The sequence below is a fragment of the Phyllopteryx taeniolatus genome, chromosome 19 (genome assembly GCF_024500385.1).
Source record: "Phyllopteryx taeniolatus isolate TA_2022b chromosome 19, UOR_Ptae_1.2, whole genome shotgun sequence".
Taxonomy (NCBI): domain Eukaryota; kingdom Metazoa; phylum Chordata; class Actinopteri; order Syngnathiformes; family Syngnathidae; genus Phyllopteryx; species Phyllopteryx taeniolatus.
Window position 1 is genome coordinate 6469593 of NC_084520.1, and position 24389 is coordinate 6493981.

Consider the following 24389-nt stretch of genomic DNA (forward strand, 5'->3'; position numbering starts at 1 on the left):
TTTCGAAGGTCACACAACTGTAGGAATAAAATACAAACCAGAAACTGATGACTTTAAACATTTTATTTTGCAATTGTTTTTATACTATTTGAGCCTTTGTCATTTAAGTTTGACTGAGGCTGTGTGTTGCTCTGTGCGGGGTGACTTCTTGAACAACACAGGTAAATTACTGTATAATCAAGCAACTCCTACCCAGAGCATAAACACATCAGATAGACACTGTCGATGCAGATAAAATCCACACTATTTAGCAGATTATGAGATGTACCATTTATTGACTCTGCTCACTTCGTCAATGCTACTTATATTTAGCCAAAGATAGACACACTGATTTATTCAAACATATAATTGCAGAGAAAGGCTTAATCTACACTCTCTGGACACCTACTCCTTTGTATCCATGAGAATCGAAGATATCCTGTTAATCCAGCATTAAATATCCATGTCTCAAAATAGTCATAACTTTACAAGGAATTAAATTAAGGGAATAAAGTTGTATTTTTATAAGAATAAAGTTGCAGTATGTTGAAGATCTTGTCAAGTTATATTTTTCCCAATTGCAAGTTGGTCGTCGAGTTATATTTTCCCAATTCCAAGTTTTCCAAACAATGACATACATCAATGCCATCATCAGTATGATCAGTGCAATAACATGTTGTCATTTACTTGTTAAAATTCTATTTTTGTATCTTCTTCTTTTCTTTTAGCCTTGTCCCGTTAAGGGCCGCCACAGCGTATCATCCTTTTCCATGTAAGCCTATCGCTTTTATCCTCCTCTCTCATGCCAACTGCCCTCATGTCTTCACTCACTACATCTTTCAACCTTCTCTTTGGTCTTCCTCTAGCTCTCTTGCCTGGCAGCTCCATCCTCATCATCCTTTTACCAATACACTCACTATTTCTCCTCTGGACGTGTCCAAACCATCGAAGTCTGCTCTCTCTAACTTTGTCTCCAAAACGTCTAACCTTGGCTGTCCCTCTGATGAACTCATTTCTAATCCTAGCCAATTTGGTCAATCCTAGAGAGAACCTCAAAATCTTCATTTCCACTACCTCCATCTCTGCTTCTTGTTGTCTCTTCAGTGCCACTGTCTCTAATCCGTACATCATGCCTGGCCTCACCACTGTCTTATAAACTTTGCCCTTCATCCTTGCAGAGACTCTTCTGTCACATAACATACCTGACACCTTTCTCCACCCGTTCCAACCTGCTTGAACCCATTTCTTGACTTCCTTACCACACTCATCATTGCTCTGGACTGCTGACCCCAAGTATTTAAAATGCTACACCCTGGCTATCTCTTGTCCCTATATTCTCACTCTTCCCCCGCCAACCCCCTCATTCATGCACATACAGTACGGAAAGTATACGGACCCCCTTAAATTTTTCACTCTTTATTATAGTGTAGCCATTTGCTAAAATCATGTAATCATTTCATGTCTTGTATTATTCTAACATACTTCTCTGCCTCTCCGGACTTCCGCATGCAGTACCACAGTTCGTCTCTGGGTACTCTGTCATAGGCTTTCTCTAGATCCACAAAGACACAGTGTAGCTCCTTCTGAACTTCTCTGTACTTCTCCATCAACACCCTCAAGGCAAATAATGCATCTGTGGTACTCTTTCTAGGCATGAAACCATACTGTTGCTCGCAAATACTCACTTCTGTCCTGAGCCTAGCCTCCACTACTCTTTCCCATAACGTCATTGTGTGGCTCATCAACTTTATTCCTCTATAGTTCCCACAGCTCACCCTTGTTCTTACAAATGGGCACCAGCACACTTTTCCTCCATTCCTCAGGCATCTTCTCACCTGCTATAATTCTGTTGAACAAGCTGGTCAAAAACTCCACAGCCACCTCCCCTAGATGCTTCCGTACCTCCACAGGTATGTCATCAGGACCAACAGCCTTTCTGTTTTTCATCCTCTTTAGTGGCTTGCTAACTCCCCCCTGACTTAATCATTGCTACTTACTGGTCCACCACACTTGCCTCTTCTACTCTTCCTTCTCTCTCATTTTCCTCATTGATCTCCTCCTCAAAGTATTCTTTCCATCTATCTACCACACTACTGGCACCAGTAAACACATTTCCATCTCTATCCTTAATCACCCTAAACTGCTGCACATCGTTCCCATCTCTATCCCTCTGTCTGGCCAACCTGCATAGACCCTTTTCTCCTTCTTTACTGTCCAAGCTGCCATACATGTCATCATATGCCTCTTGTTTGGCTTTTGCCACCTCTACCTTTGCCCTGTGTCGCACCTCATCTCTATTCCTTTCGCCTCTCCTCTCAGTGTCCCACTTGTTCTTAGCTAACCTCTTTCCTTGTAGGATTTTCTGTACTTTGAGGTTCCACCACCAAGTCTCCTTCTCCCCTTTCCTACCAGAAGATACACCAAGTACTCTCCTGCCTGTCTCTCTGATAACCTTGGCTGTAGTGGTCCAGTCTTCTGGAAGCTCCTTTTGTCCACCGAGAGGCTGTCTCTCCTCTTCTCGAAAAGCCGCATAACACTCTTTCTTCCTCCCCACCACTAGTCATCTTATACACCACCATCCTATGCTGTCTAGCCACACTCCCTCTTCCACTACCTTACAGTCAGTAACCTTCATCAGATTACATCGTCTGCACAAGATATAATCCACCTGCGTGCTTCTACCTCCACTCTTGTCGGTCACCCTAGGCCAAGATGAATGTACATTGTTATATTTCAACCATTATATTTGCATTTTTGTGTCATATTTAGCAGTCACATACACAAGGAGGCTTATGCATAGCCATGAAATTATTTTACCACTGCTACTAGCTACATCCAACACCAGCGAACAAAAGGACAGGGTGACTAGTAATTTGCCAACGCAAACAAAGCATGCATCAGCAAATGTTTTTTTTTTTATAAATACAAATACTTTCATCTGATGTATTAAATGCATTGCCACTTTGCTGCTGATCAGTGTCAAAAGCTTCTCAAATAAATGTCATTGTGTGTTCTCCCTCGCCATTTAGGCTGATGGCGGAAGGATGGTTTCATACTGTTTTGCTGTTCGTTGAAATGCATGTCACCAATGGTATATGCCATTAAAGATGACATTATCAAAGTATTCTACCAATTCATAAAATTGCGGTTTTTAGGCTTTCTTGGAAATGTCTTAATTTTCCGAGTTAAATTTTTACCTGCAAGGGCTTTTTTAACTTGTAGTTGAGCTCTGGCAAAGTGATGATACAGAGGGAGTCATTTACTCTTCTGTGGCTTTTTTTAGAAATCATTGGTGTGATAAAAATGGTGGTGCGACATGGCTAGTCAAGAGTGACCCCGCCTTACGCCCAAAAGGCAGCTGGGATAGGCTCCGTCTCATCCGTTACCTTGCGAGCAAGCACTATGAACCCTGGATGAATGGATTTAAAATGGTGCACGTCTGAAGTACTGTAGAGGCAGAGAGATGACTTTCCTAAGCAACAAAATTGTATAAAATAATTTTAATGCTGAGCTTGGACCAGTTGATAAGATTGTCTTATGGGTCACTACTGAAGGCCAGAAGGTGTCCCTATTTTACCTGCGAGATGTCATCCTCGCATACCTGAGACACACCACTATAACACAGGACAATTACCACATGAATAGGAAATATTGCTTAAGTTTATACAACAGGATTAGTGTGCCAAATTAAAGCTTTGTACACAATACTTGGTATGAAAATAAATTTATTTAACAGGTTATCTTATATGCCATGAAATATTTCAAATAAACTGTTGAAGGACACAATGCTGTAATGACTACAATCTGTGTGTGCATGGCTGAAAGGACACATGCAATTCCCTGCACAGTCATTACTTCATGTCTGAGCAAACATTTTTCCTTTGTGTCATATTCATGGCTTCAGCCTTCTTTTACGCCTCATTGCTACTTGCCCACGCAATAAATTGAGAGAGTGACTGAGACTAAATTAAATATTTCAACTTCAGTATTTTAGTTTATTTTTATATCATCATCCTTTAATCTGAATGTTTACCATTATAAAACTATAATTGAAAAACATCCAGGATCTGTTTTACTGTTGTGGACCAAATTTAATGATGTCTCCCCCCCCCCCCCCCTGGAATCTAGTGAAGTACATGGTTATATCTATCCATACAAATATTTTCATATTTACATTTGGTTTTGTAATTCATGTTCATGTTAAATTTACATTTTTATTTTCTCCTCAGGGTGTATCTACTGACCCTAACATTGCCTTGGCCCTTGCTTCGGAATCCAAGCTGGTCAAACAGAACGAGGAGGAGCAGCTTTATCCATTTTCTGAATCCCAAGCCATCAAGATAGGTAGAACTGCACCTCTCCCAGGCAAGCCACCCTTCATATACCCCCACCCCCCCCAAAAAAAATAATCTTATAAGAAACTATTCAAAATGTTCAAACATTTGTCACAATCTTCTCTGATGGCTTCTTTCCTTTAATATCGGAACTTCTGATCTTTGTGGTTCTGCTCCCCTATTTCTTTGGTGTCCTAGCATTGTAGTTGTCAATTATGGCGTTTTGGCTTTCACCATACAAACATCCTATACACAGTACATACAATTAGGGCTGAAATGATCGAATATTTTTACAATCAATTATTCTAGCCTTTATGCCATTGATTAATCGAAAAATAGGATAAAAAAAGTATTTTGCATGAAAGTTTATTCCAAAATAATTTTCCCAGATTACTGTTTATTAACTGATTATTGTTGTTTATTTGGTGTTGTTTAATGATGAAATAAAATCAAATAAACTTCTTGGGGACTGATTAATGTGAAGCGCTACTAGTTTGATATACAATCCTGAAGTGGCAGGTTATTCATACTATGGCTGCAAATAACAATGTTTGTAATAACCCTTAAATCGCTCTTAAGGTAAAAATGGACTATATTTTTCCATAAATTGGTGTCTGGCAGGCGGCACGGTGATAGACTGGTTAGCACATCTGCCTTACAGTTCTGAGGACCGGGGTTCAAATCTCGCCTATGTGGAGTTTGCATGTTCTCCCCGTGCCTGCGTGGCTTTTCTCCGGGTACTCCGGTTTCCTCCCACATCCCAAAAACTCAAAATTGCCGTAGGTGTGAATGTGAGTGCGAATGGTTGTTTGTTTCGATGTGCCCTGAACTGGTGGCCAGTTCAGGGTGTACCACTCCTCTCGCCCGAAGATAGTTGGAATAGGCTCCAGCACGCCCGAGACCCTTGTGAGGAGAAGCGGGGCAGAAAATGGATAGATGTCAGAAAACAGGTAAAAATGCTGATCATTGTTTTCCAAAGTAAAACCAGATGTTTGCAAATGTCTTATTCGGATTAAGCACAAAGATAGACACTCTCCCTTCATGGAGGACTACAGAATTTTAAGTTGAACAATGGCTCTAAAAGATACATCAGTTATGAAAACTGTTGGCGATTAATTTGATAATCAATTAGTTGTCGATTAATCAATTAATTGTTGCACCTGTACATACGTCTCGCTATTATAATGCCTGTCTTTAATGTAGTTGAAGTCAGTTGCAAAAGGACAAAGTGAATAAATCGAGCACATTTTGAGGAATCTTTTTAAAGACAAGCCACATATAATGTGGCATTCAATGCACCATTCAAATAATAATAAAGCCATTATTTTGATGTCGTTCTTCAACACAATTGACTAATTAGTTAGTCTAAAAGGAACCAAAACTTATTGTTGTGTGAAGCCTTTTCAGAATAGGCTTAAATTGACATACCATATTTTTTCAGAGAATGACTACTGACAGCCAAAATGGTTTTTGCTTTAGTGTAGGGGAACCTTAGAAAGGGAAATGAAAAGGTAGAGTGTTCAGCCAAATGTAAATTTGAAAATGGTTGTCTGAAGTACAAGCACAATCATTTCATCTGAAGGAGATTGCAATCTGAAACAATTATGCGACTCAGTTAGCAATCTGTTCTCGGAAAGAAAGAATGGCATTCTTCCAAAGTTCAACATTTAAAACTGTTTTAGAGAAAATGATGGACAAATTGACTTTGTCATATGTAGGGACATCTCCCAGCCATGTTGAACTTGAATAATAAGAAGCGCAAACCTGTGCCCCTTGATATAAAGACAGAGAATTGTGATATTTCAGTATTGTCTAATAAGTACTTTCTTCAGGACGCCACACTGAATACAAACAGTTTTTTGTCTGCTTATATTACAAATTTATTGCATTCATTTCCAGCTTTTCTCTGGGCATTTGATGCATGTACGCCAACACAGTGGTATAAAAGGACATCTACAATTTTTAAGCATGTCTATAAATATTGCACTTGCCGCCTTAGGGCTGACACTGACATGGCAATGTCACTGCATGTTTAATTGTGCGAGTCTGAATCTGGCAAATCACTAATTCTGTAGGTTGGTTGATGTCAATTGACAGGAAGTTCTTAATTTGCAGTGACCTTAAAATCAGTCGAATGTGCTTCCGCCTTCTGGTCTGTGTTGTGTATGGAAGAAAGTTGAATATACAGTGGATATAAAAAGTCTACACACCCCTCTTCAAATGAGACCAAGATAAATTATTCCAAACATTTTCCACCATTGTGACCCTCATTTTTTAATCACAAAAACCTGGAATTTGAACAGGGTAAGACTTTTTATATACACTTGCAGTAATGTGCATTAGGTATGAAAACAGTTCGTAACTATTACTGAAATCTGAATTATCTGTTAAACGGCCAACTTTTATGGTTCATGTGCGTAGTTTTACGTACTCAAAAGTTCTAAACTGATTGCGGCCTTTCATGTGACCAAAGGTGGGTAGAGTAGCCAAATATTGTACTCAAGTAAGTGTACCGTTACTTTTGAATAACATGACTCAAGTAATAGTAAAAAGTAGTCATCCAAATATTTAATTGAGTAAGAGTAAGAAAGTACTCAATCAAAAAACTACTCAAGTAAAGAGTAATTTGTGAGTAACTTCTGATTATTATTATTTTTTTAATCAGAGCATGAACATAAAAAAAATATATATATGGAGTCGACACACACCTGCCACCATTTCAATTTTTAACTGCCAAAAAGCCAACAACACATCCATCGGGCCGTACAGAAACATTATTTGCTTTATTCACTTAAATGACTTCATGAAAAAGCTGTTTGCTGACCAGACTTAGTGATTGTGTGTATGTGCTAATTTTGCCACATCCACTGCCAAAACAACAGCAAAAAAATCTTCAATTTACCGCAAGGGATTTTCTCAAGTTAGAAGTGGGCTGAAATATCCAAGTTTGGGCAGTCACAATTGAAGAGCTGCATGACAAAGATGTTGTTTTTTTTGGTCTGTAAACACACTCACGCGGGTGTTTTTGACAGCACTTTTTCATCAGCTACAATTAAATCCCAGAATTGAGGCTGACTGTTCAGGCGTTGCAAATATGCACTTAATATCCGCTCAAAGGCACGTCACTGAGTTGCCACCTGCATTGTAAAATCAAGCCAACTGCCAACCTGCTGCAGGTTATTGCAACAAGTGCTGATGATTATATTTGCTGTAAACACAATTCAGATTGGAGCAGACAAAATACTTTCATGTATGAACCCCCGCAGCCCCTCTTCAGCAGCACTGTCACCCAGCCTTTTACGCTGACAGCCACAAGGATGAATGCTCATTAGCCCCTCAGGGCCCACATTGTCAACAGTGGTTTCCATCAGAGTTTTACATTCACACTGTAGGGGAGACAAGTAAATGTGAGAGAATAGAATTTTGGTCTGCAGAATTATTGGTTATTGTCACACGATGGGTTTTCATTATGTATGAATTTGAATCAGTTATTGCGGTTACCTGTAATTGTACTAGAATGAGGTTAGTTCTGCTGGAAGGATGAGAAGAATGCAACCTCACTATTGTCACTTACACTTTGGAAAGTGAATTGTGTGCCATTCAGTCACAGGGTGTTGCAAAGAAGTGTAGTATATTTAAAAAATACAATTCATGATTTTTACAGTCATTGTACATCAGCAAATATACATCCTCCCAACATCCGCCTCAGTATGCAAAATGTTACTTTTGTTAGACGTGACATCATCTGTAAACACTAGTGAGACCTTCCATTAGCAGATGGCCACGCCAATTCATTGCCTCCTCCATGTTTGACACGTGATGTGGTATACTTTGGATTATGACCTCTCCCTTTCCTTCTTCATGGTTCTGTCCAAGTTGATACTGGTTTTGTCTGTTCAAAGAATCTGCACGATTCCAGAACATGGATGGCGTTTTATGTTTTCTGGCTAAATCGAAGCTGGCTCTCCAGTTCTTGAAGGTTACCTGTGGTCTGTTTTGTGATGATTCACCTAGCTTCTTTATAGTATTCTTGAATTCTATTGTTTTCTCTCTTCATCAAGGAAGTAGTTCTGAGATTGTTTTGTTTTTTATTTAATTTTATTTTTTAACCTGTCATGTCATCTGCATGGCCATGCAGAATGGTGGATCTGTATGCCTTTGTGCTGGAACAGTTTTGCTGTGCAACAGCAGAGTTTGAAATACTCCCTCAGGCTTATTTTAAAATGTTCTTTAATTATTCCGATGTTTATTGAAAACGTAGCCGGACAGAAAAGAGTTTTAGGGGACAGAACGGACAAGGGGAAGAGGGGTGCGAACCACAGCAGAAAAATAGTTAGTCTAGATGTTTGACCACAAGTAACGTTAGTAGTTCTGAGATTATCCTTTTAATTATGTACATACCTACTATTGCTTAAACCCATATTCTACTCATCCTTTTCTCATTTCTAATTCTCTTTGGGATCTTTTACATTTTGGAAGCTTTTTGTGTGGTTTTGATACAGAAAGATGACTGGAGGTGGGGGTCTCCTTTTTTCATGTTTGGGATTTTGTCTTCTGACTCTTTCGTATGCTGTTTTTAGTGATTTAAAGGTTCTCTGTGTCAACTCCCACTTTTTTCAGCCATCATCGAAGAATAATCAAACATCCAGTAGTTTCCCTGTTAAATGTGTGGTATATGAATGTGGATGGTTTGTACTGCCTAAAACTGTCACCTAAATGCCTTTCTTGTATCAATTCACTTTAGAGAGGCTCTTATTCCCAAACATTCACCCAATACATCTACTAAATTTGCTTGGTTTAATTAACTACCTGAGTCAGTATATGACACAGCTTTTGTAACTGGATCGCACCCAAGAGGTAGGTGTATTTTTATGAAACAACCTTTTAATTAAGAATACTGATTTGCCTGTTTTGCTGTTGATTTAACTCATTGATTTAGATCAATGAATTACGGTAACTCTGCTGCGATTGGAATCTTTCAAGTTGAACGTTAGCATCTAAAGCAGTGGTCCCCAAACTACGGCCCGCGGGCCAGATACGGCCCGCCTCCACATTTGGCCCGGTCCCCTGAACGCATTGTGATTTATTTATTTTTCTCAGTCTGGCCACGCGATCGAGACTAATACACGCATAGAACGTGACATTCTATTCCACCCTTCTGCTGTCTGTGCCCCTATCTGAAACCTCCACCCCTCCCATAAAAAAAAAATCCTAGACTCGCCCCTGTCAAATAGACCGGAATAATGGCAAAAAGTTTAAGTAAGAGAAAAATTGATTCAGAATGCATGGTATTTAACCTGCAGTGGACAAACGATTATTTTTTTGTTCAATGTAAAGGCTGTTTGTCTCCTCTGTCGAGAGGCGGTGGCGGTATTCAAAGAATACAATCTGCGCCGACACTATGAATCCCGTCACAAAGAGATGTAGGATAGCTTGCAAGGCCAAATGCGAGCAGACAAACTCTCAAAGCTAAAAAGTGGACTGTTAGCTCAGCAGAATAAATTTGAACGTATTTCCTGAGTTTTTTTTCTGTGAAGATCGCGGAAAGGGTTATTAATATTTGGTTATGTGTGGCTTTCTGGAAAACAATAAATGTTTATGTTTAGGCACCCCTGCGATCGTCACACTTTTTCTGTTACAAACTGACCCCGGCCCCCCATCAGAGAAGGGAAAAGTTATGTGGCCCTCAGAGGAAAAAGTTTGGGGACCCCTGATCTAAAGGATGAACTGTTTTGCTTTTGCATTGGTCTTTTTTTTTTTTCTTTAATGGCCAACACAAAAGCAGTAATGCACAAAGGAACAAATATGATGATGTTCATTGAACCAGAACCACAAGACAAGATAACGTAATTAGCCTCACAACAGGAAATTTGCATCATTTCAGCAGTAGCAGTAGTGGATACAGGACATAAAAGAAAATTGCATACAAGGACACAAAAAATGTAGCCTTTGTATGTGTTCAATACATTAATATAATATACAGTACATGCACCTGTACACATTGCAGAGGGAAGAGAGGGCATACATTTCGGAATTGAATTTTCGGTAGAAAAGACTGGTAAAAAAGAAACACTTTGCAAAACAAAAACAACTTTTGGCCTTAATGGGTGTTGGAAAGCAGTCATGGCTCTTCAGAGCAATATGGCGAGGTCGACAACAATAATAAAAACAACAAAATGTATATGTGAAAGTGAGATGTATTCTTCATTTTTAACTTACCTTCCAAGTAATAATGTTTTTTATGATGCCAGCAGTTTGTCTCTGGAATTACAGTATTTAATTCCATACTTCCATAATTTCCAATGGGGAAAATTAGATTCTAAAACGCATCGCTATGGTACTGGAGCTTCCACTGTTTTCCCATCCAGGCCACTTACCCAGTCAGACTTTATAGTTTGTCCCTTTCTGCTATTCTAAATGTTGGAACAGAGATGCAATGCCAAGAATGTTAACCCTCCCAGTTGGATAGAATATGTTCTTCAAGGTACTGTGCAGAATATGAATAACCATGATTCTTCTACCACACTTGAATTATTTCCTTTTGTACAAACCCTTGGACAGAAACTCCTGTCAACCACTTGACCTATCTCTTAGGAGAAGATGATGCTGTAAACCCATTTGAGGTTTAAAATTATCTCTAGCTATATCCCATCTGTATCCTGACTTACCCTGAAGGAATGGCTCAGTCCACAAATTGTGTGAATTTTATTACACCTGAGTTGAGGTTTAGTGTTTGCCTAAGTCATCAGAGCACCTATGGTGCTGACTGGTTAGTTCCTAATATGTTGACATATGACGTTTTAGAGACATTTTAAATGGGTCCGCAACCACTATTGCCATTCCCATTTTGTGCTGCATACGTCTACAGTACAGAGGCTATTTTGTACAGCTGGACTTGACTGTACAATTTTAAGCTAATATCACGTGGCTGGCACGGGGCCTTCAAAACCCTTTTTTAATTAAATGTTTTTATGACACGTTCTATAGGTAGTAGGGCTACAACTAACTTATTTTAAAAATTGTTTGATCGGTCGAATATTTTTTTAGATTAATCATTTAATTGGTTAAACATTTTTTAAATGTCCATCCCTTTATTCAAAAGCAGGACATTATATAAAATTTGACAGTGCAGGAAAGTGCACTAGACGCTTTATTGCTTTGCAAAGCTTGCAAGCAACACATAGTCTAATATTGTTTAGAGTGAAATTCTCAAACACTTCAGTCAACTTTCTCTGTCCCAGCCATGTTTAAAAAAACAAAAAACAAACAAAACACCAACTCCGTTCTAATATGGCTCTACTTCCACCACACACTGCTCTGTCTGCAATAGAGAGATGCAGCGGATGACTGACGTAATAATCGCGTGACACAATAAATTGATAATGAAATTCATTGTGAACACCTTTAAATATCGATGTTTATTGAGTCGTTGTTGCAATGCTAATAGGTATATTCAAAATGTTATGATGATTGATGGATAATCAGTAAGTCATTACATGGGAAAATGGGCCAATCCTATAAAAACATTTTTGATCGATGTCAGCCTCACAGCAAACAAATAAATTACTTCAGAGTTCTGTGGTTATGCAGGTAAGACACATACTGATTTTTAACATCTTAAATGTTTTTTTTTTTATGTTACCATAAAAACTGCTCTTGTAGTGTGTTGTGTAATTGAGATGACCAACAAAGCACACTACACACAACGATATCTCCACCGACAAGTAGTCTTCTCCAAAACAGATGTTGTACTACCAAGACTGACCAGAAGAAGCAAGACTAACTGTTTACTTATCTGGTAGCTACATTTTGGTAGCAAACTCTTCACCTAACCATTTTTACAAGGTAAATGACCTGAGAGATTTTTTTCTTTTTCTTTTTTATACGTGGACTCGGCACAACCAGTCGTCCTCTTGTCTGGTTGCGGTGCAAGCTTCAGGTCGCTTACTAATTGACTATTCTTCAGTGTCACGTCACAATCACGGCATAAATGGCTCGGTCACCATGCCGTAAATATTGCAGGTTACATTACAGAAACCCCGCAACAATTGAAATCCGTGAAGTAGCGACCCATTATTTAATATATTATTATATAAATTTTTAAGGGATGGATGGATATATGCAATTGAATACATATGTGACACTTTACAGAGATGCAGGTGTGTTATTTGTACACTTGAGGTCACCATTCTCACACTTGACACAAACATATGCCTATTAAAGGCAGGTTTACGCTGCTTGAATGACGTGAACAACAGCCCATGCGGACATAGTGGGAACCGGCAATTTCCTGCCTTAAGCATTGGCCACATTCATCACACTGCTGGTCCTGGCAATGTAGTCAGCGAAAAGCAATATGGGTATCCAGAATTCATTGCGGTGATATTTTTAACTACAGTACTGTATTTGTATAAAATCAAGCTAAACATTGCTCTTTAGTTGCATTTGTTCCTGTCGATGTTATGAGGGTATGTATGAGCTGCCATTACTCATTAAGATTTATTCTTCAGCTAAAGATAAGAGCCCATTTTACCTCAGGTTAGTCATTGCTGCCACATTTAAATCATATAAAAATTAAAGGTAACTGTATGAAAGATATGTAGGTGAATAACTGCACCACACTGAGGAAAGAAAAAAAAATCTGCGATGAACTGAATCTCACAATTTATCAAGTGATTACTATATGTTTAACACAGCCCTGATATTTTTTCTGAGCAGCTCGGGGAGGAGAAATCACCCTTAACATACACATAACACAGGATTATCAATCAGGATAATCTTTCACAGACAACAGCGAATTGGGCCTTTTCTGACTTTGCTCAAAAATTAAATCAATCAATCAATAAAACTTTATTTTTAAGCACTTTTCATACAACAATTAATACAAACCAAAGCGCTTTACAAGAATAAAAATTATAAAAAAATATATTTGAACCCCGCCCGCCACTTGTCCACAGGACACAGACACGCACAAATAGGTTTAGAAATAATGTGATCTACAACCCCAATTTCAATGAAGTTGGGACGTTGTGTTAAACATAAATAATAACAGAATACAATGATTTGCAAATCATGTTTAATCTATATTTAATTAATTACACTACAAAGACAAGATATTTAATGTTCAAACTGATAGTGAAGTTTAACTTTTTTATGGCTGCAACACGTTCCAAAAAAGCTGGGACAGGTGGCAAAAAAGACTGAGAAAGTTGAGGAATGCTCATCAAACACCTGTTTGGAACATCCCACAGGTGAACAGGCTAATTGGGAACAGCTGGGTGCCATGATTGGGTATAAAAGGACCTTCCCTGAATTGCTCAGTCATTCACAAGTAAAGATGGAGCGAGGTTCACCTCTTTGTGAACAAGTGCGTGACAAAATAGTCGAACAGTTTAAGGACAACGTTCCTCAACGTAAAATTGCAAGGAATTTAGGGATTTAATCATCTACGGTCCAAAACCGAAAAAAAAAGGCCGAAAACCAACATTGAATGCCCGTGACCTTCGATCCCTCCCGCACTGCATCAAAAACCGACATCAATGTGTAAAGGATATCACCACATGGGCTCAGGAACACTTCAGAAAAACATCCATCCATCCATTTTCTGAGCCGCTTCTCCTCACTAGGGTCGCGGGCGTGCTGGAGCCTATCCCAGCTGTCATCGGGCAGGAGGCGGGGTACACCCTGAACTGGTTGCCAGCCAATCGCAGGGCACATAGAAACAAACAACCATTCGCACTCACAGTCATTCCTACGGGCAATTTAGAGTCTCCAATTAATGCATGTTTTTGGGATGTGGGAGGAAACCGGAGTGCCCGGAGAAAACCCACGCAGGCACGGGGAGAACATGCAAACTCCACACAGGCGGGGCCGGGGATTGAACCCGGGTCGTCAGAACTGTGAGGCTGACGCTCTAACCAGTCGCCCACCGTGCCGCCTTCAGAAAAACAGTGTCAGTAAATACAATTCAGCGTTACATCTGTAACTGCAACTTGAAACTCTACTATGCAAAGCAAAAGCCATTTATCAACAACACCCAGAAACGCCGCCGGCTTCTCTGGGCCCGAGCTCATCTAAGATGGACTGATGCAAAGTGGAAAAGTGTTCTGTGGTCCAATGAGTTCACATTTCAAATTGTTTTTGGAAATTGTGGATGTCGTGTCCCCTGGGCCAAAGAGGAAAAGAACCATCAGGACTGTTATGGACGCAAAGTTCAAAAGCCAGCATTTGTGATGGTATGGGGCTGTGTTAGTGCCAATGGCAAGGGTAACTTACACATCTGTGAAGGCACCATTAATGCTGAAAGGTACATACAGGTTTTGGAGAAACATATGCTGCCATCCAAGCAACGTCTTTTTCATGGATGCCCCTGCTTATTTCAGCAAGACAATGCCAAACCACATTCTGCACGTGTTACAACAGCGTGGCTTCGTAGTAAATGAGTGTGGGTACTAGACTTGCCTGCCTGCAGTCCAGACGTGTCTCCCATTGAAAATGTGTGGCGCATTATGAAGCGTGAAATATGAAAATGGAGACACCAGACTGTTGAACAGCTGAAGCTGTACATGAAGCATGAATGTGAAAGAATTCCACCTACAAAGCTTCAGCAATTAGTGTCCTCAGTTCCCAAACGGTCGCGGCGGCTGCGAATAGTGGTCGCCGACTGGCCGGTGAGGCAGGCAGGCGGGCGGCGAGTGCGGAGCCCTCCCCGGTTCCGTGCCTGCCGCCGCCGCCGCCAACATCACCACCGCCGAGGCACTGGGATTGGCTGGAAACCAGTTCAGGGTGTACCCTGCCTCCTGCCCGATGATAGCTGGGATAGGCTCCAGCACGCCAGCGACCCTAGTGAGGAGAAGCGGCTTAGAAAATGGATGGATGGATGGACAGTTCCCAAACGTTTATTGAATGTTGTTAAAAGAAAAGATGATGTAACACAGTGGCAAACATGACCCTGTCCCAGCTTTTTTGGAACCTGTTGCAGCCATAACAGTCTAAGTTAATGATCATTTGTTAAAAACAATAAAGTTTATCAGTTTGAACATTAAACAGCTTGTCTTTGTAGTGTATTCAATTAAATACAGGTCAAACATGATTTGCAAATATTGTATTCTGTTTTTATTTATGTATAACACAACTTCCCAACTTCATTGGAATTGGGGTTGTAATAACCTGAGGCTGAGCACAGAGCATCTGGGTGAGGAAAACACCATCTCAAGGAACTCTCTGCACCAGGTTCGGTCCATAGACCATGGGCACAGGACACCCAGATGGAGTCCCCAATGTAGCAGCGTAGCAAGCTATACGCACGGCAATTGGGAAAGGGAGAAAATGCTCAACTCAGGAAGATCATCTATACTTTGGAACCCCGCTTAAGGGTTGCAAAGTTCTTCCCACTTTCTAACGTTTCACAATGATACTTGGCTTGGACTGACATTGAAAAAGCGTAGACTGATGATAATGTTCATGATTTTCATTTGGCTGGAACATGGAGCACAGCCTGCCAAAGCATCAGCATACACTTGTTTCATTAATGTGTCAGTTTGGACCACTGTCTGCCAGTAATCTCAAATTATATGTGTCATCTAAATCTCTACTTTTTCCAGACTGAAATGCTTTTATTTTCTCTGGAACTGATTTAGACAATCAAGGTACCATACTAGCTTCGTTTTCAGTTTGTTTTATATACAACAACCTTGCAGTCCTACAATCTACTCCTCAGTTCTAAATTCCTTGCAGTCATGGTTCACCCCAGTTCATACTAATGACAGTTGACTCCTATTAGGCCTCAAATGAGTGTGTGTCAGTCTGTGTGTGTGCGCGCGTGCGTGTGTGTGTGTGGGAGGGGGGGCTAGGGTTGATGAAGGTGAGATGCTATAGCGTAAGACCATAGGGGTAAACAGTGAACACTCCCAGCAGCTAAGCTCAGACTTTAACCTTTTGTATTATTTATATCACACTTCCCTCTATGTCTGTCTCTGTTTCATCTTTATCTCCATTCAGAAGCAAACACACATTTTTCTAACATCTTCCCATTTACGTTTTCTTCACCTGTTGAAATGTTTCAATGTTTGAAGTTTGAAAAAGTGGAACATGCCACTCAGCACGGATGGGCATGGCAATCAATTAATTGGTTATCGAGAATTCTGTCAGTTGTGTGGAATTTATTGTTGATTTATTGGGTCTTACATCAAATGAGACAAATCTGAGTGCACGATCTGGCTGTAACCAGCAGAGGTGCTGTTGATGCAGTGGTTAAAGACAGACAGCATGATGTCATGAATAGGAAGTTATGCTGAATCCACTGTGAACTCCCTCAAGGGGCATTATTTGGCGAAATACAACACTAGGATGGTCTCGCATTCAATCGTTACTAATTTATCATTCATTTACGCTGTTAATTAAATTCCGCCCAATTCCCATCCCCACTCGAAACTGGAAAAAGTTTAATTAGTTGAAGAAAACATTGTGAAATACAGTACATCTTAGTAGCTGACCTGCCCTGCAATTTTTTAAGCTGCTGTAAATCTGCACATTGGCTCAATTTAAGCGCGGATATAAAAGTAATACTTGCTTTAATGCCTACCTCTAAAAGTAATTTTCAGCCCAATAGTCTATATTTCTTGTAAAGTTCTGCATTTGGCCATTGTTTACCTAAAATAAATCCATAACAGCACTCGAAAATGTGCAGACCTCTGGCAAGGCTGAACATTTGTCAGCTGCATAATCAATCAATGACCTTAACTCTTACTCTAATTGAAATCTATATTGTAGCCTCAGGCGCCGTGGTGATTCTGAACTCTTAATAACAGGATTCATATAAAATATTGTCCATTAAATAGTTTTTTTTTTTTTTTTTTTAAATTTAATACATTTTCATTGAAAATTATTCAACCAAGGCCTCCCCATTTATTTGTAGCTTATTTGTTTGTGATAAGTGGCAATTACTGAAATCAGCAGTGTATGCTCTGACAAGTATTAGACCAGTGGGAAAAAAAAAAAAAAAGGATTCCAATGTTATGAATGTATTTTTCAATTTGTTTAATGAATCTGTTTGCCGACATGATAAAGTAATAGGGGCATGGTCAGTCTTTATACTAGTTTCCCATGATATCATCATGGAGGAGAGGTGTTTTTGTGTGCTTATGTGTAAACGTATCTGTATGTCACTACTTCGTTTCCCCTACCAAGGTCACAGTTGCCTGGCAACATTGGTCAATAAGCACATGAAGGATTGGTCGTTTACTGGCACCATTATTTCCCCTCTAATACTTGTCATTTTGTCACTGTCTGTCTCTCACAAAAGCAACTGGTGTGGCACTTGGGGCCCAGTTTGGTTGCCGGTAGGTGTTGTTGGTATAGTTCAACAATTGACTTTATGGTACACTACATCAAGTTGATGGCTCTGTTGTCACATACAGTACACTTTCAGCCTTCAGTGCGGCTTACAGATAATAAAATAAAATATAACAATATCCATACTCTTTAACATATGAAATAAATTGGTAACAATCTCAGTAATCTGCAGACAATTGCAGCCAATTTCTCTATTGATCTTGGTAAAGAAAATAGCACTTGGATTTCTCAGGAGATCAGAGTTAGTGCCATGCCTGGATGTGTGTGAATAGATGGCATGTGCTATGCTATGTGCCACGCTCACCATAACAACTACAGCAGCCTGTTCTCTCTAGAATTGAGAAGAAGTTGTACTAAAAAACAACCCTCTATGTTAGTAGAAAGCAGCATTTATTTAGAGTTACTTGGCAGCTTTATTTTGTTCCATGAATGTGATGAAAATGGCAAGGCCTTAATGCCTTATAATTATAGGGTAAGGGGAAAAATATAGCCTTGTCAACACATGCATCACTTTGTTTTGAAATGTTGTGTGGCCTGGATGGTGATGGATGAGACTGAAAGAGACTAATTGCGGTTTTCAATTGCACATAAGGGGCAATTTTTGGCCTCTTGATCCTCTTTTACCCGAAATTGATAATAACGCAACGGCTATAAAACATTGCAGCAGGTAATGCAAAGCAATTATTGTCAATTATTGTTTTTCACTTTTTGCTCTTTCAGAAGAAACAAATTAGGCAATTGAGATGTTTCACAGAATAAATACAGTGCCACAGTAGCAGCATCATTAACTTAGAATTTTATGGCTGCAACACATTCCAAAAAAGCTGGGACAGGCTCATGTTGACCACTGTGTTACATCACCTTTTCTTTTAACAACATTCAGTAAACGTTTGGGAACTGAACATAAAAATTCTAAGTTAATGATTATTTGCTAAAAACAATAAAGTTTATCAGTTTGAACATTAAATATCTTGCCTTTGTAGTGTATTCAATTAAATATAGGTCGAACATGATTTGCAAATCATTGTATTCTGTCTTTATGTTTAACACAACATCCCAACTTAATTGGAATTGGGGTTGTACGTGTATCTTGGATTTCTCCCTTGATGTCACTGTATATCGGGGCAGGCAGCGTGGGTTCAGTTCCTACTCAGAGACGGACGGTGTGAATGGGAGTGTTTGTTTGTCTTGTCTGTCTACCAGGGTTGCAAACTTATGGCTTCATTAAGGGCCGGCAATGTGCTCCATGGACAACTTTAAAATAAAAGCCTAAAATAGCATTGATGTCCAATGTTGTAATATATGAGGCTTTTATTTTGAAGTTGGCCCTCTCAGCACGTTGGCGGAGATGAGGCGTGTTACGGTAAGACACTATTAACAGTCGTTGTCGCGGCTACCTTGACTTCAACTTTTTGGCTGGCCTGACCACAATGAAAAAACGCCGAGAGGAAAATCACAACTGTCGAGTTCTTTGCAGTTTGTGACCGTGCACGTCTGACCAATGGTCAAGCATAGCAAAGGACACGTACCATCCTTGACAATTTATATTGACGACGGGGATTTTCAAACGAAAAGTCGGCGCTTACAACCTAATGTTATTGCGTTTTATGAATTCACGGTATTTGCTTCACACAATTTGGACTTGCACTTTGTATAGCACATTTATTCAGCTAGCCCTTATTACAGTAGAAACAATTTGGGTACATTTTTTATTATCAAACATTTATTCTCATTTAAGGATTTATTTTGCACTGAAAACTGCTCCATGTTGTTTGTTGAAAAGTAGTACAATAAAAATAGATTTTTCCCTAACATGAGGAATAATCGTGATTAATAATCGTGATTTCAATATTGATCAAAATAATCCTGATTATTATTTTGGCCATAATCGTGCAGCCCAAGCATCAATGATTCGTGGATTTTCACAATTCACGGTTGGGCCCATTCCATATCCCCGGAAAATAGCTGGGGTCAACTGTATGCTATATTTGGAGTATGTTTTTTTTTTTTTTTTTTTTTTTGGTCTGTTATGACTCAGAACAAAATGAATGGAGTCCAGAGATAGCATAGGAGCAGGCACATGATGTCATTATTTTTTAATATGTTGGGCCAAGAAAATCTTCCCTAGACAATTACAATGGCCATATCCTTATTTGATGCATAATCACTACACATTAGAATACCGATAGTTTGTCTTTCCCCTTATGGCATCGTTGCTGCATTGTTACCCACTTTCGTCTTCTTGGGATAGAAAACTAGGCTGAAATTTTTTGTTGCATCGGTTTACAAATGGCCCCGCAATAATGATTATTTTAATAAAAAAAATAAGTAAATAAAAATGCAATTGCATTGAATATGTTCTTGAAAGATCATAATGGTGGAGTAATGAAAATCAATATTTTTAAGCAGGCTAGCATGGTTTGGGGCTCAAAGACAATATTTATTTGTACAAATACCCATACCCCCATTATGTGACTTCAAATGTCGATGTGAAGATTTAAATAAAGAACATTATGTTTAAAAAGATCAGTTGGGACAGGATACAATACCGTGAAAAAGTATTAGCCCCCTTCTCAAATTCTTAGATTTTTGTATTGTTTCCCCATGTTAATGTTAAAGATCATCAAACAAATGTAAATATAAGACAAATATAACTCAAGTGAATTTAAAATGTTGTTTTTAAATGGTGATTTAAAGTAATGGCCCCCTACATCTAATAACTAGTTGGGTCCATCCTCACCAGCAACAACTGGAATCAAGCGTTTTCTATGACTGGCAATGAGTCTTTCACATCTGTGTGGAAATGTTTTGGCCCACTCTTCCTTACAGGAATGTTTGAATTCAGCAAAAATTGAAGGCTTTTGAGCATGAACAGCCTTTTTAAGGTCGTGCCACTACATTTCAATCGGGTTACAGTCTGGACTTTGACTAGGCCACTCCAATACCGCCATTTTATTGTTTTAAGCCATTCAGAAGTTGACTTGCTGGTGTGTTTTGGATCGTTATCCTGCTGCAGAACATGTGCGCTTCAGCTTGAGGTCAAACTGATTGCTGAACATTTCTCTTAAAGAGCAGAATTTGTGGTTCCATCAATCATAGCAAGTAGTCCAGTTTCTGAAGGAGCAAAAACAGCTCAAGACCACCACACTACCACCACCATGTTTGACTGTTGGTATGATGTTTTTTTTCTGAAATGCTGTGCTACATTTACGCCAGATGTAACGAGACACACACCTTCCAAAAAGCTCAACTTTCATCTCAGTCCATATAATATTCCCCCAAAAGTCTTGGAAGTCATTCAAATTATTATTATTTTTTTTTGCAAACGTAATCCGAGCCTTTATGTTCTTTTTGGTCAGCAGTGGTCATTCGCCTTGGAACTCTGCCACGGATGCCATTTTTGACCAGTTTCTACCTTATTGTTGTGTTATGAACACTGACCTTAACTGAGGCAAGGGAGGCCTGCAATTATTTAGAAGTTGTCCTCAGTTTCTTTGTGGGCTTCTTGATGAGCCATTGCTGTCCTCTCTAGGTAATCTTTGTAGGCCGGAGATTCCTGGGAAGGTTCACCACTGTTCCATGTTTTTTCCATTTGTGGATAATGGCTCTCCCTATGGTTCGCTGGAATCCGAAAGCTTCAGAAATTGCTTTTCTCACCCTTTCCAGACTGATAGATGTCAATTACTGTATTTCTCGACTGTTCTGGAACTTCTTTTCTAGATTTATTTATTTATTTGCTTGTCCAACTTGATTTTGTCGGGACAGATTCTGTTTAAGTGATTTCTTGATTGAACAGATCTGGAGGTAATCAGGCTCGGGTGTGATCTGTGAAAATGAACCCCAAAAATGTGATTAGCCACAATTAATTTGTGATTTAACAAGGGGATAATTACTTTTTCACACAGGGCCAGATAACTGATTAGTTTTCCCCCCCCCTTAATACATAAAATCAACGAACACCATTTTAGGTTCACTTGGGTCATATTTACCTTTGTTTGATGATCTTAAATATTAAAGTGGGGAAACTATGCAAAACAAAATTTACTTGCAGGGAGCCAATACTTTTTCAACGCACTGTATGAGACCAGTGTGAACAAATGGCCCTTCAGTTACAGCATCGACCAAACTTTGCTCAGCTGAGGTTCCCGTCCTTACATGGGGAGGGCTCCTATTTTCAAGTTGTGGATATTTATGCCTTTAGGCAAATAACTAGTTGCTAATGGCTTTACAGCTTTGCTTTTGGACAGTTGATCAGAAACCCGAGGTCACTTTCTCTAAGGCTTTGGCTCTTCTCCTTCCCTTTTGTCTCCTGTATTTCTCAGCATAGCGTTACTGGGGTAGACCCATTAGTTTCCCCTCTGTATCTTATTTCTTCAGCTCACCACGGCATTTTAGACCGTTGTACCCTTGCACTGTTGTGGGAGCAGTTTGGGGTAGACCTTTTTTTTTTGTTCTAACACGACTGTGTCTCAGTAAACAAAGCAAGGTCCATAAAGGAGTTGGGTATGGATGAACTTCACTGGCCCGCACAGAGCTGCAGGGGCAGCAGTCTGAACAGAGACTTGCAGACTTCCGTGACTTTTGCCACCTTGTCCACCTCCACTAAGAGGACACTGAGGCGTTTCCATTACAGCTCTGAGGCATAATCAGTGCGGGCTCAGGGCTTCCTCCTGGTTGGACATACCTTGAGCACCTTAACAGGCTTTCAAATATTCTTTTGGATAAATAGATTAGACTAAAGATATCATAGACAGTCAGATTACCTCATTTAACTTAACTTTCTCTAGTACGATTCTGCCCTTTGGTATAATTTGGTTTGTGTTCACACGATAAAAATTCCAAGCGTGCAAAAATGCGACACAAAAAGCCATGTGATGTCACGCTCTTCGCTTTCGTCAAAAGACTGTAAACAAAAAGGTGTTTGCTGTACTGACAGCAAGTGATAAGCGAACAAAGCAGGCTACAATGCACCCAAAAATAAAATATCACCGCAATTAATTCTGGGTACCAATAATGCTTTTTCCTGACTACAGTGCCCGGACTATCAGTGTGAGGAACAGTGCAAATGGTTTACCCTGGAAATTGCCTGTTCGCACCATGTCTAAAAGGGCTGTTTACATCACGCAAGCATGCCCAATAGGCATGTGCTTGTGTTGTGAGTGTGGATGGTGACCTCAAGTGGATAAATCCCTGCAGGCCTGCACCTCACTCCGAAGTGCAGTTTCAAAAATTGGCATTGAAATGCAGATATGAAACTTGTAGCTATCCCACCGAGAGATGGTTTGACTCTTTCAGTGATACTTTTAAAGGTTTACTTAAAGCTTTCAAACCAAGGTAGCGTAAGAGCTAATGACGAACACAAAAAAATAAAGCATTATCTTACCATACTGGGTAGACAGTAGAAACAGTAGGTTTGCTAGCTTAAAATTGTCTTAACATTGTAGAAAAAGTAAAAGTAGCTACTTTACATCACAATGAATTGGGACAAAATTCACATAAACATTGTCTCACAGTGTCGCAAACACTAATCATGTGCCTCATCAGAGGGTAGCTCAAAGAATAAACGTAATTTGAGTATTTGGTTCCATTCTTCAATCTTTTTCTTGTTGTCTCGTTACTTTAGTTTTACTCTTGTGTTATGAAGTTACCATTTGTGCCAAAATAGTGAGTTTCGGTGTGTACCTTTTCAAAATAAAAGCCTACATTCTTAAAAGAGGAACTCAAGTTAAAATTTTAACATGTAAACCGTTGGACATACTCAGACAGGCGCAATTTCAACAATGCTATCTTTTTAATTTGATCTGAAACATTAATTAGCTGAATATTAAATCAATTAGGGTATTTACAAAAGGTATATATTTATATAATAGGATAACGAATTGGTTGCTACTTTGCAGATTTCATTTACTGCGGGGGTTTTCTGGAACGTAGGCCCCATGATAAACGAGAATTTTCCGTACTTTAAAAGCACGGCTCAAACTCATCATCCACCAGTAATTGCGTAACAATAACAATTTTGGAGAGCGGTGGGAGCATATCCATCTGACCAGGCTTTATCCCTTTTGTTTGCCAATGCCACTGCTGTTGTTGTGCTACTGCACACACACACTGCATCACAGAATACAAAGAGGAGGCAGGTGTGGAGCTGTTCAGTGTGAAAATGTATGCGCTCATATGAAGGCTGCAGGATCCCTTTCGATTTGTTTTAATATCTGAGGTTGGCTCCATTTGACCGTGTCACGCTTGTGCCCATCTTTGACTGACAGAATCTTTATCAGCGCCATCCACAGCAAAGGAATGACCAGTAGCTCCCCAGCTGCTGATAATGTCACTGATCACTGTTTGACTAAATGTGATGAATGAGGGTTGTCAAAACAAATCTGGAAAGAATGCATATCTTATTCTAATTTTTGGTGCCTCTGTTGTCCTTTTCCCCTTTTTTCTTTTGACATGAGTGACGCTGGGCTGATCAAAGTTGCGATCTCAAGGGTCATTTTGTTATGAAGTAAATTTTAGATTCCAATTTATAAGCTTCTAACTTGGTTGTTATGTTGCGAAGATCTTGATCATTTGTGCCACGGTGAACAAAGGTGGCAACGACAACCCCTGATTAATTAATCGATTAAAAAGTGGATGTTAATATTGTCCCGCATGCACATGCAGTGTACGTCACTTAAAACGGATGTGAAATTGATCAGGAACAGAAGGTTGCTTTGCTTGTTG

General features: G+C 39.5%; 1 protein-coding gene across 5 annotated transcripts in view; it reads left to right on the forward strand.

The window, feature by feature from the left end:
* Window positions 1-24389, forward strand: part of LOC133469206 (zinc transporter ZIP11-like) — an 85215-nt gene that overhangs the window by 44666 nt on the left and 16160 nt on the right. For 3 of the 5 annotated variants that reach the window (XM_061755985.1, XM_061755988.1, XM_061755986.1), the window contains one exon: window positions 4209-4344. In XM_061755985.1, coding sequence (XP_061611969.1) covers window positions 4209-4344 — 136 coding nt within the window. The remainder of the gene's footprint in view (window positions 1-4208; window positions 4345-24389) is intronic. The other 2 variants (XM_061755987.1, XM_061755989.1) reach the window with 1 other exon arrangement.